We start from the raw sequence: 20000 nt of genomic DNA on the forward strand, positions 1-20000 counted from the left end.
ACTCTCACTCTCACTCTCACTCTCTCTTTCTTTCTGTCTCCCTTTCACCTTCTCTCTTTTTCTCTTTCATGTCCTCTTGCTCTTTCCCCTTCTTCTTTCTCATTCTTGATATCCTTTTTTCTTTTCCTTCTATCTCCTTTATAATCCTTCTGCTTTACCTCTTTCTCCTTCTTCTCTCTTTTACTTCTTTATTTCTCTTCCTCTCTTTCTTACCCTCTCTCCATCTCCTTCAGTTAGGTTTTGCCATTATTGTTATTGGTGCTGTACGAAGGCACTGTTGCAGACGGAGAACTTGTTTACGGAGTAATTTTACGATAATAATTAGCGGTTGGGGATTCAGCAGATGTTTCCGTGCATAATTTGCGTAAAGTTTGACCTTGACAGTTGCCTCTATGTTAGCTCTGACTGATAAGGAGAACAATGTGAAGAGAACAAATATGAAATGAATATTGTTATTGTGTGCATTCAAAATATTATTTTACTTTCTAATGTATTCTGCCAGCTGTACCAATTTTCCTAAATAACATGTTTGAATCAGACAGCGAGTGAATTGACAAGTGTGGCCTCTCTTTAAACACTTGTGAATAGGAATGTTAACCCTCTCTGGACGGGTGGTACACCACGGGTACCGCACATTCAAGGCCCGTTCGCAGGGTGACGTCATACGGCGTCGTTTATTTAACTGATTTAGGCCTATGCGTTCGAGAGCCCCGGCATTGTAACATGCAAGGCTGGAATGCCCCCGTCGTGCATAGGAGGGTTAAACTGCAATTAGCCTCGATAATTGTTGATCACACTCATTTTAGTGCAAGACACCAGATGAGAGCTTTTAATTGATTCCAGTATGAATTTGAATCTAATGGCAAATGTTGAAAGACATGGGAGGGGTGAGTTCATAGAGTCAAATATGCTGTTTGGGTTGGCACTGTATCTGACACTTAAAGCTTGACTGGTATTTGATTTTAGAAAATTATGTCTCACCTACAGGTAAGGGGAATTTAGTAAATGGAAGAGGAAGAAGAAGAAGAAGAAGAAGAAGAAGAAGAAGAAGAAGAAGAAGAAGAAGAAGAAGAAGAAGAAGAAGAAGAAGAAGAAGAAGAAGAAGAAGAAGAAGAAGAAGAAGAAGAAGAGGGAGGGGAGGGGAGGGGAGGTAAGGGGATTGGGGGAAAGGAGAAGGCGAAGGGGTTGGGGAGAAGAGGGTCATGGGAAGGGGAAAGTAGAGGAGAGAGGAAAAGAGAGAGTGAGAGTGTGTGGGAAGAAAGAGAGGGATAGGGATGAAGATGGAAATGGGAGAGATAGAGATAAAGACAAAGGCATACAGAGAATATGTATACCAGTTCTTGTAGCTAAAATGTAATAGTGTTTTGATAACAGTTATCCTAATGTTTTTCATTCAAACTTGAAACTTGTAAACCAGTTTCAACAGACTAAACTTATCACATCAACAATGAAATCAGGGGAATTGGCTCCTACAGTTGTGTATGTTTGCCGTTTAACATATCGCATAGTCCATGAATATACCTATGAAATTCCTTACCACACTAAGGATCAGGTGGAAACTGTATGTAAATGAAGAAGGAGTAGATCTGTATGCATCTTAATCTGTACTAAGAATTATTCATTATCATCCAGCTTTTGTATTTTTGGTTGTGATATGTTTTTTGTAAAATATAGTTAAATTAACCTATTAGCAGTGGATGGCATGATTTGCAGAGTCGTCATAGACACGGATGGCACCGTGCCAGACATGTAAAACAGCCATCCTACTGCACAAACATTTTTTTAATACCGCAACCAATGGGTTAATGGATTATAGAAATTAAACTGTATCTGTAAAGATGTAGCATTGTACAACTACTGACCCTAATTTTTTTCTCTCCTTTCCAGTGGGAATGTTGTGATAGAGACAAAATTCTTCGACGATGACCTCCTTGTGTCAACGTCGAAAGTGCGTCTCTTCTATGTGTAGAATGCACCGCCGAGCCAGCGAGAGTTCCTATAGGGGTAGGGAGGTGATGCAATGCCATTCTCACATGGGGAGTTATGGACTCGCCCCTAGGCTGCATTTACAGTGATTTATTTCATGCCATTGACTTGGATTCTTTATCAGTGTGATTATTAGTATCATTTTATTATTATAATCGTTATTACCATTGTTATTATCATCATTACTATTATCATTATTAATTTTCTTTGTTTTGCCATGTTAGGTGAAGGGGAACTCTTTTTTTTTACATCTCGAGAAATCTGGAAGGATGGATTTTGTTCCCGTTTCCTGCAGTAGGGGGAAGGCACTGATATTAGTCTGTATCACTAGGTATATTTATTTTTTGTGTGTAGGAGTCTTTAGCATCTTTGAAGAGATACAGAAAAACAGAGTGGTCTTTGTAATGTGCAGAGATAGGTGCATTGTAAAAAAAAACGTACAGTCAGGAAGGGCAGAGATAGACAGAAGTCGCTGTAAATATTGGTTGATGGGAGTTCACTAAGACTCCCCTATATTGGAAGCTTTTCCATTTTTTTTTATCTCTCTGCTGTTCAAAGAAATGTGCTATCCATTATGAAGGAAGGCAAGAAATGAGACATGGAGAGAGAGAGAGCGAGAACTTGAGAGAAAGTAAAAGAGAGAGTGAGAGACCAAGAGAGCAAAAGCGAGAGAGAGAGCGAGAGCAAGAGCAAAAGAGAGAGTGAGAGCGAGAGCAAGAGCGAGAGAAAGAGCAAGACAGTGAGAGAGAGATAAAACTGTCAGTGTAAATATTGGATAATGATGGTTGTATGGACACTCCTCAAAGTTTTCTTTTTATATCTTCCCTCTCTGCTGTACAAATAAAACACATTGTCATCCCTCAAGAATTCCATCTCACACTGCAGCTGGTCCCTCCCTGCTCTCTGACACCGTCACACCGAAGCACAAAAGCAACGAGACGTTTGCGGTATGAAACGAACACCTTTCTGCACTTTGGATTGCAGTTGTGGCACCAGGGTTCTTTCGCACGCAGCATTCTGACAATACTTTCTCTAAGGTGCTGCTTTAATGCCATTTTTTTTCTGTATGCTTTCAAAACATGTTGAAACATGTTTTGAGAGCTTCAGGGTGCCTGATTTTTTTTTTTTTCTTTTTTTCTTTTCATTGTTTGCAATCATGGTTTACTTTTTTCATCATAAATAATGATTTTTTTTTTGCTTTATCCCTTATTTTGTGTTTGCCTTTCACTTCAATTTCTTGGCAACTTCTAAAAGAATTGCATAATATTCTTTACTTTAGTTACCCTTATTTTATGTAAATGATTATAATTTTTTTTCCATAGGAAAAGTGAAATCATAGGACTTACCAAATTCTGCTTGAGCAAATAATTGGTATAGTCGTAACTAACATCTGATTAACAAGATGATGAAAAAATTATTTAAAAAAGAAAAAATTATATATTTTTATCACTTCTTCTAACCATATTTCTTCTTGCACTGTAATCCTGTTTGCATGACCTGAGATGATTACAGCTGATTGCAACAGCATAATGATTGTTGGCAACCCTAGCCCAGTGAGGAAAGTGAGGTTTTGCCGCATTTTGTAAAATTACCCCACCCTCTCTTTTTGATGTTAGGCTATCACTCCCGTATGACCTAAGGCTATCACTCCCACATGACAGAGTTGTGCTGCTCTCTTAATATTTTTTTTTCTTTTTTTCTCTTTATGATGTGTCTGCCTTATTCAAGTATATCCTGTGATTATTATAGTGTTATTTATCATTGTCAAACATCATCATCATCATCATCTCTATCTATCTTGCCTGCTTCTAACTATTATGCATCTGCCGTGACTTGTTTGTTTTAAGTCTCAGTGTGTACGTGCATTCACACACCTCACATCTCAGGATGGAAGGACTCGAAGTACAGTTGGAAAATCCCAAAGGAAGGCTGTAAAGAGCAACAGCACTCCAGTTTTGCATTAAGGTATCTGGGGGAGGGATTTTGTGAGGGGGCCTTGCTTTCTCTGTGATGGTTGGATGTTAGGAGAGGAAAAGAAATGCTCGTGGAGGAAATTTTAGACTAGGAGCTCCGTTGATGCCATCCATATCATGTAAAGGGATTGATTTTTATTATGTATATATTTTGTATCAGTGGTAGAAGGCTGTATAGTGATGATTGCATTTACACCTGTATGTTTAGCAGAGAGGCCCACCAGTGCCAGTGCGTTCAGTATTCGCTGTGTAGGAAAATACACAGATTAGCCACTAGAGAAGACTGTGTTGCACACTTCATTCTATCTAGTCATTTTCAGCTTAATTTTTAGTTTGGGTTTATCACATTAGAAGAAGACTAGACATTTTTAAATCTAGGGAAGTAGATGTGCCAGCCAGTCTGTTGTCAGTTAGTAGATAAAGGGAAGGGATATTTATTTAGGAAGCCACCCAGAAGGTTTTACTTTTCTTTCTTTTAGATATTGCAGAGTGTGTTTTATTTGTGCATAGAGGAAGTGGGGCTATTAAGGAAGTCTCAAAATAGAACTATTATTGAAAGGAAATGGTGCTTTTTAATTTGAAGTTAGGTAATTTACTCTGGTTTGATTTATAAAGTATGCGGTATTGTTATTTAGCCTAAATGCCATAGAGAGAACTAATCAGTCTAAGTCAAAAGTAGTGTTTGCTGGTTTTAGTGATGCAAGCCATACCACTTCCATGCCAATGAGTGGAATGGATAAAGTATAGTAGAACCAGGAGGTGCGTTGGCATACTGTCCAGGCTTGGTTCGACCATAGATGCTTGCAATTGGGACACCTGTGCGTTTGGCTCCCTGGCTGCGAAGAAGGCCCACTGCGTGAGTGATTTCGTCAACCTAATTGTAGTTTAGCCGTGGAGTTCAGTAATTGCAAGGAGGTTTCATTAATTTGGAATTTGTTAGGTTGGTCAAGCCAGAGGAATTTGGATATATGAAAATGGTGTGTAGTTGAGACCAATCCAAACTATGTTAAAAATAGTTAATGAATTTATATTGAATTTATAATAGATTTATTTATTATTATTATTTTTTTTAGAGTTTTGTTTGGAATATGTTTGTGTAATTACTGAGATTATTCATTTTTGACCAGATGAATGTGAATAGATATTGATAATACCATGATATTTTTTTGTCATTATTATTATGATTGTTTTATTTTAAAAGTTTGTAGTCAAAATGCTGTATTTTACCAACTGCAATTGCATTTTATTTTCATTATTACTATTATTACCTTTGTTGGTAATACTATTAGTAATGCTATGAACATGCTTGTTATTACTATTTTGATTAATATATTTTTTCTACTACATCATTCATATGATTATCATGCAGACCATCAGCAGCACATTTTCCAATTTATAGATAATCACTGATATGTGATTTGAACTTATTATTATTATTATTATTTTTTTTTTTATTCACTTTACCTTCATTGTTAACTTCATGATTAATCTTGATAAATGTTTTTTTTTTTTTTCTCTCATTTTAAACATTTTGTTAATGTTACATATGAAAATGACATCAGTTTTTTAGATGGAAGATCATTGTAAATTCTTTGCCATTGCAATTAGGTTCTCAAAATATTAATCTTATTAGAAAAATGACTATCATTGCCAGAGTCATGGATAATTTTGTTCGGTATGTAATAATTCTTAATTAATTGTTCTGTTTTTCGTACCAAGGTTTTGATGCCTCTGAGTAAAACAGGTACAGCTGGAAGTTTTTCCGAATAATTATGGTTGACTTAATCATCGTGATTATGTTCCATCCTCTAGATTAAAACATATCAAACCGTCATGGCCATCAAATACCTGTTTGTAACCATGGAGATTGTTTTACACGTAGACATTGTGGATCGTCTGTGTAGGGTTAGTGTGGTACTAATTTTGTTTCTTTTCTTTATTGCTGTTGGTATGGTTAGTATTTTTTTCCAAGTACAACTTTTCGTATATTTTCAAAATTTGTATTATTATTATTGTCCTTTTTATTATTATGATTACTATTCCGATTGATTATTGTGGTTATGATTACCAGTATTATCCTCATCATGATTTCTTTCGTGTCTATCATGCAAACAAAACAGGTACTATCTTCATTATTCTCTATAATGAAATTCAGTGTACCGACAACCCACTGTTTTTCCATGGTAAGCCTTACAGAGCCTCATTAGCTTGGGCTCACAATCCCATGGTCGTACTGCAGCTGAGCACATTACTGCTGGCAGTCGGGAAGTTCTCAGTGGCTTAGCCGAGGTGCCTCGTTAAACAATACAAAACGGTGATGATTACGTTCAGAGCAGTAACTGTAGAGTAGTCGTGGTCACCATATTGTAGCTCAATTGTGGAATCCGATGAGTGGGTGTGGGTATACCATCTTTTTTATATGTATTCCCCTTCTGTTTAGATCTCTTTGGTCTGTTTGTCTCTCTCTCTCTCTCTCTCTCTCTCTCTCTCTCTCTCTCTCTCTCTCTCTCTCTCTCTCTCTCTCTCTCTCTCTCTCTCTCTCTCTCTCTCTCTCTCTCTCTCTCTCTCTCTCTCTCTCTCTCTCTCAGGTTCCTCATCCTAATCCGTGTAACAAAAAGTTTGTCATTGTTTTTTCATTTGTTTGACTATTTCACACTGATGCGCACAAACTTTTTACAAGGGAAAGTTCTTTTAAAATCAATTCATTTGCAACTTGCAACTTTTGTTTTTAGGGGCTTACTGTGAATTTTGTTTATTTGTCTGCTATGGTTTTGATTTAAGAAAAAAAATCTCTATATATAGCAATACAGATGCCCCACTGTGCTCCTCTTGATGTACTCATTATAGAATCTCTTGAAATGTGGTCTATATAGATTAGAAATAAGAAAAGATAACCTGGACTATGGTCTTTGAAATGCCAGTGTTTCATGATTTTCAGTTTGGCTTGCTTGACTTGATTTTTTTTTGTTCATTGTATTTTGTTTATTATTTGATCTACAATTTCATTATGTTATTTATGTTGTATTTTTTGCTTTATTTTTACAAGAGGATATCACTGATCATTTTATGCTGTAAATGACCCTAATTCTCGTTTCAGTGTTAAATCGTGTTCATGCATTCCGTCCAGGGTATATATATGTAGCTGTTCAAGCTGTTGGTGTTATATGGGTTTAGCAATTTTGTTATGTAGTTAAAGAAAAGGAAAATGTAGTAAATAATTAAATAAATGAATGAATAAATAAAAGAAGATTAGAACAAAACTGCTTCTATGGATTAGTTAGTTGGATGGTAGGAAAGGAAAAGCATCTTCACATTGGCAAGCTTTCTTTTAAATTTTTTTTTTTTTTTTTTTGTTGGGCAAAATGGTCATTCCATATTTGCTGGGGGTTGGGTTATATGTACCTGGTTGACTGTTTCAACCCTGCCGATTATTAGTATCTCAGATAGTAAATGTTTCATTCCTTGACCTAGTCTGAGGATTCACAATGACCAAGTCAAGGTGGAGAAAGGAAGAACGAATGATTCACGGGAACAATGTCCACTGATTTTTTTTTTTTCTCTGAATAATGCAGTTCTAATTGTAAAGCAATGAATAAGCATTTGATTGTATTTTAGGGTTCAGCTGACTGGCAAGTTGCAGAACTTACCAGTCAAAAGAAAAAGAAAAAGAAAAATAGCTTGGTGTAACAGTGTAATTCTTGATTTTTTATTTATATCATGAAAATTGGGAATATAAAAATCCTGTAAAAAGGAAACCAAGCTCTCTGTGGCACTGGTACCATCTGCAACTTCTTTACAGATTTAAAAAAAAATGAAAATGAAAATGGAATAAAAAGGATGGGGGGAGGGGGTTCTCATGGACAATCTTACATTTCCAAACTGGCTCTCAGGCGCTCCCTTTGGACCAATGCTTGGATGTCGGTGGCCTTTCCTTCACATATTTTATGAAACTCTGTAGTTGTTATTGTGGTTCACCTTTTTGGTGGCTGTGTGTTGTCTCCAGAGGATTGGAGATTCGGATTTTAGGTATATATGTATGTGTGTGTGTTTGCGTGTGCGTATGCGTATGCGTATGCGTATGCGTATGCGTATGCGTATGCGTATGCGTAAGCACACACACACACACACACACACACACACACACACACACACACACACACACACACACACACACACACACACACACACACACACACACACACACACACACACACACACACACATAAATGTAAATGAAAATGAATGGATGTATATATATGTAAACTATAAGTAATGTTCTTTTACTCACATTTCATCTTTTGTGTTTTACCCCCAGTTATTCTGTTCTTTGTGAATAATGTTATTTTGAATAAATATATAAAATGGTGAAAATACTCTCAAAAATCTGATGGTGTGATTTATGTAGGTTCCCTTTTTTTTTTTTTTAAATGGAATGTGGTGTTAGGTAGACATCCACCATACTTGATTCAACCACAAAGCTGTAACTGTTAAGTCCGGACACAATCTGGACTGGTGTGAAAAGTTGAATTCCAATAGTCAGCATTGATGGAAATGATGACTTTATTTTTTGAACTTGGAAGTGCATGTGTGTTTCTCCATGCACAGCACACAACACGTGTGTCACGATACCCTCCCACAGACACGTTCACTCACTCCTTCCTTTAGGTTATTTTTGTTACCATACATAAGGTTTGTATTTAGTTTCTGCTCCTGATTCTTCTTTCAGTATGTAGTTAGTAATTAAAAAATATGATTTATTCAATTGTGCTCTGATTACTTCCAAACAATAAAGTGTATGAATATAATTATACGTTTTATTCTTCCATAGATGAATCCTGAACAGAAAAAGGGATTGCAGACAGATATGTAAATTTGAAAAATGTCCAACCAATATCTTATGTTTTCTGCATAGAGGGCCTAGGAAGATCAACTTGACGCAAGGAATCGTTGACACACCTTCATTGGAATCTGAGTTTTGCAATACGTGCATATTAAATATTAACCCAATGATGACGGTGTGTCACACCCATGTGACACACCGTCGTGCCTGATGACGGGGCAACACACCAGTGGGACGTCCCCGAGGCAATATTACTTAGGCCCGGCGTAGGGGGTTGCCAGTTCTCGCCGGGCCTGTAAGGATTGGGTTAATGTTAATATTATCTACAATGGCTCTGATCTTGTAATAGCTTTTTCTTTCTGCCTTTTCAAAGATAACGACTATGCTAAGGGTATTTGATGGTATATACTGTATACTATAATGGTAATGATGAAATTAAATCTATTGGTATATGCACTAACATCACATGTCAATTGATATTTGCTTTATATATACCTATGTTAATTATTTTTTTTGAGTGTTATTACGTGTATTTGGATAAAACATTTTGATTTATGGAGAACATAGAACCCTTGTTTATTATTTATTACAAAGCTTTAGTCTGAGTCAGACCTATAAACACACTGTCTCTTATTTCCTGCAATTGCTTTGATCTTCTCAATTTGCTAGAAATACAATTGTCTACATATAAATTTCTTTCAATAAAAAAGTTATTAGCATATGATTATACCACATGATAAAAGTTTTTTTTCATTAGAGAGCATATGTAACATGAATAACCAGATATATTTGAAAGTTATCACAATTTTAAATTATAAAGTATTTTTCCTTTTCTCAATATCTAAATACCTAAAATAAAATAGGTGAGATTGTATTTCTTTTACAAGTCTAGAGTTCATCTTCATAACTCAGGAGAAAGAGGAGAGGAAGAGATAATACAAGGAAGTGAAGTCCATTGTCTATATAAAAATAAGCTGAAACCACACAAAAAAGCAACTAGACCATATATTACAATCTATCTGGATAACAACCCATTGTGGACGGGATAGATTGGCTTCCTGTCTCCAGGATGGGTTTTATTTCAGAGCGAGGCAACTTAACACAACATACTTTGACTCTCCCCATTCTTATTCAGTCACTCATTGTAAAACTAGAGTCATTTTTGTGTGTTTTATTGAGTTTAGAGACATATGTGCCATATGACAGCTTCTAGCAATGCTGCAGTTGACTAATATTGTAGTATATGATCCATATTAGCTCAAGTGTGATAGAAGTATTGCCCTTTTATGGAAGGACAAAAAGCAACTTTATTTTTTCGTATTTGTGTACTGTCATGAACGAATACGAAACATATAACCACCTACAATGAAGATAACATGAAGAGGTAGGGAAGAGGAAGGAAACTTATGACTGTGAATGCCACAGTAAAAGGCATTCCTTTTGGCACAGGAGCACATTTTAGACACTGGGTAAGGTTCGAGTCACTTTCCTCTTCTCATTCTGCCTGGACGTCCTTCATTGGCGGTACTTTAGAGCTAGAGGCAGTCAGCTTGGTGTGTGCCACTGCTCTATAAAGATAGTGACTGTGGATGGGTGCCATTCAAGGCTCTCTCTCCTACTGGTGCTAGAAGTGGTTCCATCTAGGTTTTGGATGTTAAATTAGCTTAATATTATGGCAATTATAGTAATTATGACTGCAATTGTCATCATCACTCACTCCTTTCTCATAGCACAATAAAATAGCCATCATCAGGCCAAAGCTCCTGTGTTATGTACGTTGTGACACCCGTTTGCAATGGGTTAATAATGTCACTTTTTCTTTGTCTCTTTGCTGTGTGCTCTTCTTTAATGCTATTGACTTTTCTCATCTTTTAAAGATAAGAAAATGGTAAAATCAAGTATCTATATGATTGCTGATATCTAGCTTTTCATGCAACTAAAATGGCAAACTGGAAATCTCTCCAGTTGTAAATTCCTTCATATATTTTAGCAATATTTTTTTTCTAATGAAAATATCAGGATCAGGAAGTGTGCCAGTAATATGTGACACAGATATTTATTTAATAAAAAAACATTAACACACATCATCAATTATATAAATAATGTATTCATTAAATTAAATATCACAAAATTGTATGCAAATAATTTTGATTGTATGCAAATAATTGTATATCAAATAATTTTGTAACAATGTCAACAGAGAAATGTTAATTATATGTTTCTGAAAAATAGTTCATAAGTACTTTCAGAACTACTTTACACATTTTTTTTATATTCTCAACTGTATAAGAGGTATTGTTTATTGCAGTATACTTTGCATGTAAAGGGTGAATAAAACAGTGCATATGTAGATAAGATCTTATTCCTCTCTTCAGGGCTAACACTTTTTACAGCTTTGTACAGCAAACACACTTACTGAGTCAGTGGGTGCAAGTTGAAAACATCTTCAAAAGGCTTATTAGTGATTTTCATGAAAAAAAAGGAAAAAAATACTTTATAATCATATCCTAGACATCTGATACAATACTGACTTTTTCTAACATGGCAACAATAGACACATTATCCTACCCTGGTGCTTTTAGGAATCGTAAAGGGACCCCAGTCAAGCCAGCACTACAAATACCCTATTAATACTGATGAGACCAGTAACACGGCCTTACTTACTTCCCTTCTTTCGGTTCTCGAGGTCCTTTTTTCTCTGCTTCCCTTTCAGGCACAACTAAGATCAAACAGGTATGTTGTCTTGCAGTTAGATTATTCCATCAAAAATATGGGCTAATATTAGTGAATATTTAAAGAAATTTATTTTCATCATAAACTAAAGGATCAGATGATTAACATGTCCATATGAATACGACAAATACATCTAAATCTACACAACAGTTTAACAGTAAATCTGGGTCACCAGGAGACCTATTCTGACATGCTCAGTGATGCTCTTTTCAAAAGAACACCCATTTATCTCTATATGTAAAGACTTTCCCTATTAACTTTCCCCTATATGCTTCTCTGTCTGCTCCAGAATATCTTGCCCTCAGAGAAAGAGGGAAAAATGCAAAGACATTTCCATGAGCTGGCTGTTTGCCAATAGCTGTACATAAAACCCATAGTGACTGGTATCAGCAGCAGTGCAGAATGGTAGTTCTTCTAAGGAATTTTCCCCAAGACCAGTAACATTTAGGACACAACCTCACACAGTCCATCACAAGAGCAATTAAGGGGGAGCTGAGAGAAATAGAACTAACAGGGGGGAATTTCTTTTGAAGAAAAAAAAAGCAATAAAAAAAGATTAAAAGCCTAACAACTTGCACCCGCCTACCCAAAGCCCCGGTGGTGAGTATTGGATGATGAGACACAAGGTACACGCATGACTCCAAATATTGACAAAGTAGATACGGGACACTGAAATAAAGATGTGACCATGTTTCTGAAAGCTCATAACTATACATAACTTCTACCTTCAAGGATCTCTCTTCACTCCTTCTTTCAGACGCATTTTACATTGGATGACTTAGCTGTATACAGTACTGTATATTCATATATGTATATATATTTATATTTATATTTATATTTATATTTATAAAAACATAATCATGATGGCTTAGTAGTAACACCTTAGAAAAACTAGTAGTGGAGACATGTACCATTGTACAATAAATGCAATATCAATGACTGTCCTTAGCTGTCCTTCAAACAGATTCCTGCAGTAGTTAAGACCACATTTCCTATATCATAAAAAAAGAAAAAAGAAAATTATGAAAAAAAGATATAACTGCCAAGTGTTAACAATATAAAGCCTATGACAAAGACTCATGTTATCAGACATTTGCCCAACATGATCCACTTGAAAATGTGGGGGAACTGCAATTATGGTCAATATAACTTTCTCCAGAAAACTTTGGTATAGACCCTTGGGAAGGCTTTTCACTGCCCCAACACCCCTGAATAGGAGCTCAACTGGGTCTCTGAGCAATGAACAGCTCCCGATAAATTTTCGTTAGCGGGGAAGAGGGGAGGGTTGGGGTAATACTGCGAGAGATGTACTTGGAAAGCCAGGTTCATCGACACTTCCATCCTTATCCCCAAGCTCGCTTCTGCAGACTCTCCGGAACGGAGTAGAAACCAGTTTTCTAAATGCATCTCTCTCCATATTCCATATCAAAAGACAGTCAAGGGCCTTGTGCAGCTGCCAGAATGTATGCAGAGGGCTGAACAGACACTAACATCTATGCAGTTAATGAACACATGCAAAATACCCTCTGATGATCTGGTCACAAGCAACTGTCATGTCTTTTGCAACACATTCATAGCTGCAACATATGTTATATCACATCGACAAGTTTTGGGCATGTCATAAAAGCAGGCAGGACTGTAAGAACATCTTTTTATCCTCCTTGCGATACCCTGAATCATGTCCTGTGACTTTTGTGCAATAAAATGAAAAGATTGAAGTCTACATTATCATATCATATTCTTTTGGGATGACTTTCACTGCCTTTAAATGTTTGTTTGTTTTATTTCCCTAAAACTGTGGCTCACAATGCAAAACATTTTATTTCTGGTAAAAGCAACACACCTTTGAAAACCTGCATACTCAAAACTTGGCTTACACTGTCAAATAAGCTAAGCCACAGAGCCCACTATGGAATGCTAAAGAGCAGTGGTATTCCAATTTGGATAAGCTTACTCTACAAATACTAGAATAACAAATGCAGAATGGCTCTGACAATATAATTGTAATATTCCTAAGCATGAGCAAAAAGCTAGCATAATATTGGCAGCATTAAAATCACTGATGTAAGATTAATTAAGTACACAAGATAAAAAAGTTGTTGTATATACAAACTTCTCAACAGACGTGGGGGCACAACATGTTCGCACACCATTAACAGTCACACACAACAGTACAATGACAAGTGGGGGAGGAAGGGGGAACACTGAGGTGTATGGATCAGAAAAAAATAATCATACCACACACTAATGTAGGATAAGTTCCACATTCCATTACTACTGGAATTTTTACCTGGATTATGGTGATCTACAAAAACTATTAAACTGACTTCAAAGCACCTTCGTTAGTGTAACTCTACCGTACCATCGGTGGGTTGGCACTATTCTTCCACTGATCCACAAATAACAGAATTGTCTATGTACACATCTCCCACAGCAACCATCTGTAAAACTGCTCTGTCCATGTTTGTGAACCTTTGGTCTCTGTCTCTCATGCACGACACTTTTGCTCCCGCTAAGTCACACTTCCACAGAACTGCTCTTGCCCTCACACTATTCCACAAACAAGGGAAATAACCTCAAGACGACCCAGGATAACTCTAAGACTGGCAGAGCTAAAAAAAAGAAAGAAAAATACTTTCCTCAATGAATGGAGTTGTTACTGAGATCTATTTAGTATGGCAGTGTGTTTCCCAGCAACTGCTATGGACTACCAGGTGAGTGACTGGGTAATGAACATCCTTCACACCTCAAAGCTAAATGGAAATACAACTACATTTCTTATCAAACCACATCATTCTCTATACCTTTGGAGAGACTGGATGTTGTGTCTAGCAGTAAACTGTAGATAAACATACTTCATTAGCTTAAAAAAATCATAGTTGTGATAAAAATCTAGAGCTTTCGTTTCTTTTTGTCAACCTAAAAACCACTGACATCATTGGTTATTTTGTGGCCAAACGGGAACAGAATCTGATCAGTTCTACACAAGGACTTTGTGGTCCTGTAGTGCCAACTGTGTAATAAGGCCACATTCTGAATTTCTCTTTAAAAGCAGTGTTGACACCCAAGGAATGGAAATACTCATGGTGATTTCATTACTGTAAGAAAAGGCAGATGTCAAAGCTGAATTAGACTAATACTAGTGCATACAATCCAATGGATTCAGTCAATTGATTCAGTTTATTAAATAAAATTATAATACCAAGAATAAGCAAGACTACAAAATCATAATTCACAGAGGATTTGCTTAAACTTCCTCTAACATACAAACAAAACTTTAATAAAAAAACAGTGCAAACTCTCCAGATCTTTGTCATGTCTTCACAATATCTTTGGAAATATCAAGTCTTAAGCCATACTCAAACTCCTCTCTGCAAAAAGCTTCTCCTATGACTTGACACACACACGCATGCACGCATACACGCAATCAGAAAAAGGCGGATTACACTCAGAACAACTCTCTCTCTCTCCCAAACCATGAACAGAGCAAGCTTAATTCTAACTAGTCTTTCTTTTTCTTATTATACTTTATGTTTCTCTTTTGTGCAGTAAGCACTCTCTTTCCTTGGCTGTGAACCTTCTCCTCCTGCTCAAACCTCAAACAAAAGCGGAACTAAAGATCTTTCTGTTAGTCTTTTCATTAATGAAAATATACAGGCTTTATTTTACAAATACAAGGAGAGAAAATGAAGAAATCAACAAGAGATATAGAGTTACTGAAAGGAGACTGAATATAATTTAAAAACTCTGATATCATATTGAAAAAAAGAAAGAAAGAAAAAAAAGAGAAGCAAATCCTACATGAGAGAAAAAGAGAAAGGACAGAGATGCAGTATCGAAATTAAGAGAAAACCTGCTTAAACGTTTTCTGTCTCGACCTCTGGCTCTGAGAAGACAATACCTTTCCTCATTAAACCTACTATTATGAGATTCTCAGCTGATGAGAACATCTGATATGACATGGATCTGGGGTGGGGGGGAGGGGGAAGGGGAAAGGATATTCTAGGGAACTTTATATATTTTTTTCTTAATTTTTCTTCTTTTTTTTTCTTTACACAATAAGCTACACATACAATAACAGATTCCAATCAGTATCTGGAAATATTGAGATAGCTACTCAGAGCTCGCATTAACGAAGAGGAAATCAGTATATGTACACAATGTAAGATACTATATATATATATGCTTAAAAAAAGTAACATTTGTACTCACAAAAACAAACCACAGATGCTAGTACAATAAAAAAAATAATAAAATAAAAAATAAAATAATAATAATGGTTACAATGTTGCAGTATTACGAAGCTTGACAAAATCACCCTCACTGTTATCATTTAATAATTTCTAACATCCAAATCTTCTCTTCTTTTACCTTGTCTCAATCACAGAAACAAAAGGTACAACAACTAAATCAAGTTTACTAAACATAATATCAAAGAAATACACACAAACAGTGTTAATAATAAAAGAAAAAAAAATACAAGGGAGGCAAATAATAATGAAGGACTGAGAGAGGAGAGAAAGGAAAAAAACAAAACAAAGAAATCATGAACACAAAAGATGGGAAAGCTTAAAAGAAAATAACTTACACAATGTTATAATAAGAATATTAATAACGAGTTCTTTGGGCCATACTTGCGGCTTCTTCCTTTGACACACGCTAATGAGAGGCAAGATGGGAGTGGAGGGAGATGGGGAGGGGGACGTTGGGGCACGGAGCGGTGTCTCCAGGGTTAGGAGGGAGGGAGGGAGGGAAGAAAGAGGAAGAGGGGAAGAGGGGGGGAGACAGGGGAGGGAACAGGAAGAGAATGGGGGAGATCTAAAGGAGAAAAAAGGACAGGGGGGAGAGAGGACTTGCAAAGGCATTGTGGAAATTGGTTAATGCACTCTTGAGACTTGCTTCTACAGAACAAGTGGAAGGTAGACCATTCAAGAGGAATGGCTTGGGAGAGACTGAGGGTGAGGGGGAGTGTGGATCAGTGGAGGGGGGATGGGTACAGGGGCGAGGGAGGGAGGGAGGGAAGGAGGAAGAGGGAGGGGGAGGGGTGTTGTTTGTCAATATGAGCAATTGTTAAGCAGGGGGAGCATGACTTGTGTTACCTGAGGGGGAGGGAGTGGAGGCAGAGGGAGGGTAAAATGGAGAAAGCTAAGTAAGATGTGGACAGTTATATCCTAATGGCAATACCTTCCCTAATCACACCAAAATTATCTGAACAAATGGGGAGGGGATGGGAAGAGGGGTCTCAATGGGAGCAAGGTTTAACTCTGGCTGTATATGGGAAGCTCTTTTCTTTCTTCTTCTGCTTGGTTGAAAAAAAAACATGTAAACAATACAAGTATGTGGATATAAAGGGAAAAAAAGGGGAAAAGTTGTGACTGCATTTGTGCTGGCTGATTTTTGAGGATTAGGAGATGGTGGAGGAGGAGGAGGAGGAGGAGGAGGAGGAGGAGGAGGAGGAGGAGGAGGAGGGAGAGAAGAGGAAAGAGAAAAGGGGGAGAGAGGAAGAAGAGGAGACAGAGGAGGAAGAGGAGGAAGAGGAGGAAGGAAAGGGAATGCAAACAAGGATAAAGACAAGAAGGAGAAGAGGAAGGGGTCAAAAAGACCAGACCTTGGGAGGAAGGGTGAAGAGAAGAGAAGGACAAGATCAACCAAATGTCTTGCGTCGACTCAGCCCACTGCCGGCCAGCCAACTGACACTGATATTGGACCAGGAAGAACAAAATTCCAACTAAATGCATTTACATTTGAACTCTCAATTGTCTGACGGAGAACGTCGTTGCAAAGGCAAGAAACAAAGTAAAAATCACATTTAAGGTGATTTTTTTTTTTCCTTTTTTTAAAATTATTGACAAAGTGTATAGTATATTAGAGGAAGACCGTTTTTTTTTTTTGTTTGTTTCTGATGAGTAATTGAAAAAAAATATATAACATCTATGAATATAAAAAATATTTTTTTCTTTTTGGCATAGTTAAGGTAGTGAGTTACTGATTCCAAGAGGTATAATATTAGACACTTCTGCCTGACCAAAATCAATTCAAAGAATAAATGAAACAAGTGAAAAACAAGAACAAAAAATAATAACAAAACAAATATTAATGACAGAAAAAACAACAACTAAATTACTAAAGTGCAATAACACTAATAAACAACATCTACAAACAAAAAAGATCAACTGTAATGATAATAATACTAATAAGACAAAATGAAACTAAAGAAAAGGTCTACCATTCTACTCAAACTATCGCTATGAAACATCCTACATTTTCTTTTATTTTTTCTTCACCATATGTCCACACCTGCAATAACCAAGGAACTGCTGTCTCTCTCCCACTTGACACATCATCTGGCCGAGAGAGCAAGAGAGAGAGAGAGAGAGAGAGAGAGAGAGAAAAAGAAGTCTACATTCCTTCGTGGCATCGCATCCCGCTTTGGATAGCATTTGTGCGTGCAACGACGAGCTTCGTTTCGTCGTGGTGGGGTGACGATTCCTGGTAGTTCGGCCATACCATCTGTCACCAGGAATTGTCCAAAAATACATTCATGGGATTGCAGATTAAATTAGGAAATCGAAAAACTTTTGACCAAACCCAGCTTGGTTGGCATACTTTGGCAGCCCCTATAGCTTGTCATTACTATCTTGTAATGAGAAAGCCAATGAACACCTTAGTCTAGGGCAGCTGCATTGGTCATGTGTGGCCATTAGGCTTGCTTATCAGTGGATTTTGAAAAAAGTAAGAGGAAAATCACTTTACAAATATATTTGCTGCCTGCGTAACCTTGTTCTATGACCTAACTATCTTCCTCAACTTCACAAGATGTGTATCTTACAGCTGCATAACAATTTTTTTGGCATTCTGTTATACTTTTCTTTACTGATTAACAAAGATGAACTGGAGCTTAACCTTAAAAAAAAAAGGACCAAAACATCAGTACTGTAAGACAGGAGCTAAGGAAAAGGCATTCTTTGTTTTTCATTCAAAAAGGACAATAACAACTTTAAGGAAGACATGAAAGTCTCATCACCGATGGGGTCACAGAGAGCACTTAGAACTCATGCCTATGTCATCAGTCTAACTACTTGTCAACCAAGATTCTACTCGGGAAGGTTATGAGGCCTAAACTCATGGCTAAAGGGTTGGGAAAACAGTCTTAAAAGATTTTAAAAAAAGTTTTCTCCTTTTCCAAGCAAGGCATTGGTCAAAGGTGCTTGATCAAAGTTGCTCAACCTTGAGTAAGGATGCTTGGAAGCAATTTAGTTTGTCTTGTTCTGACAGATATTCTCACTTCCTAACTGAATGTCAAATGGCAAAGGGCCAATATTTGCAAAGGCAATCATTAAGTAGATTCACTGGCAACCTGGTTCTATTCCAATATTAGAAATTCAGAAACATTGCTGCATGCAAATAGACAGTCGGTTTCCACCGTCTTGTAAATAAAGAGTTCCCGGTAAGCGCACGCAGACACGTTAAAACTCTCTGCCTGTGCTCTCTCTGCTGCCAAAACTGAAGCCAGTGCAGGACTCTGAGGATAATAGTAACTGCTGAGACACATTCCCCGAGAAGATTGCGAGAGATGTTGTCACTACCAAATTCTTACTGAAAGCTTTCCCTACGGGTACCCTGAGATGTGACCTTCTCGGTAAACTCTGGCTCCTTGAAATACCTCATGATGTAAAAAAGGAGAGAGAGAGAGACAAAAAAAAAAACAAAAAAAAATCTCTCTTCATATATGAATCCCTTTCTCTCAATGCTATCCTTTATCTATAGACAACCAAAGACAAACACCTCTATTCTATCATTTCTATTTTGTTTTTCCATCAATAACATTCATCAGAACATAATTTGTATTTGCTATTAATTTCATGTTTTTCTTCTTGTTTCTAATAAGAGTAGGGGTTAAAGGGTATACCCCAAACACACACAAGGATCAAAGACAAAAAAAAAAAAAAAAAAAAAAAGATATTAAAGAACAAGTTGATAAAAGTAGGGGAATCTAGCAGGCCAAATGTAAAAAGGGGGAAAGGGAAGATCAGGCTTGTAAACAGAAAGGGAGAAGCAAGTCGCCATTGGCACACTGTGGGGAGGATATTGCCAAGGGTTAGGGAGGGGGGAAGGGAAGGGAGACGGGACACAGGAGAAGCTGTGGTGCAGCTCCCCTTTCTGAGGACTGACTGCTTCAGTCCAAATGAAGCCCCTGGTCCTTGAAGCCCCTGGGGTCGGGGCATGGGGGCAGGAGGGGAAATTTACTCCAAAACTATTTTATCGAGACACGTGAGGACGTATATCTCTAAGGATGAAATAATGAACAATAGAATAAAAAAGATCAAAAAGATAAAAAAGACAAGCCATGGGTAAGATAAGCTGATGAAACAAGCAGCAGCAGCAGCAGCTGGGAGAATCATGTGAGCATAAGATGGTTAAAGGGGGAGGGGGGGTTCTGGAATACAAGGCATTGTGAGGAGGGGGTA

The 20000-nt window shown here is 37.1% G+C and overlaps 2 protein-coding genes across 20 annotated transcripts in view; one reads left to right on the plus strand and one right to left on the minus strand.

Moving 5' to 3' along the window:
* Positions 1–18498, plus strand: part of PrBP (Prenyl-binding protein) — a 34156-nt gene extending 15658 nt beyond the window's left edge. Inside the window, exons 5-6 of one of the 2 annotated variants that reach the window (XM_086535171.1) lie at positions 1888–2004; positions 8788–18498. In XM_086535171.1, the coding sequence (XP_086391297.1) occupies positions 1888–1969 (82 nt within the window). In that variant the 3' untranslated portion in view covers positions 1970–2004; positions 8788–18498. Of the gene's footprint in view, positions 1–1887; positions 2005–2871; positions 8765–8787 lie in introns of those variants that run through there. The other variant, XM_086535172.1, reaches the window with a different exon arrangement.
* LOC122253403 (uncharacterized) overlaps positions 11144–20000 on the minus strand; it is a 156924-nt gene continuing 148067 nt past the window's right edge. For all 18 annotated transcript variants that reach the window (XM_086535160.1, XM_086535166.1, XM_086535165.1 and 15 more), the window contains one exon: positions 11144–20000. This exon is cut by the window's right edge and continues 503 nt beyond it. The gene's annotated coding sequence lies outside the window, so the exon portion shown is untranslated.

This window comes from Penaeus japonicus, unplaced genomic scaffold (genome assembly GCF_977035675.1).
Source record: "Penaeus japonicus unplaced genomic scaffold, GWHDUDI00000001_assembly GWHDUDI00000042, whole genome shotgun sequence".
Lineage (NCBI taxonomy): Eukaryota > Metazoa > Arthropoda > Malacostraca > Decapoda > Penaeidae > Penaeus > Penaeus japonicus.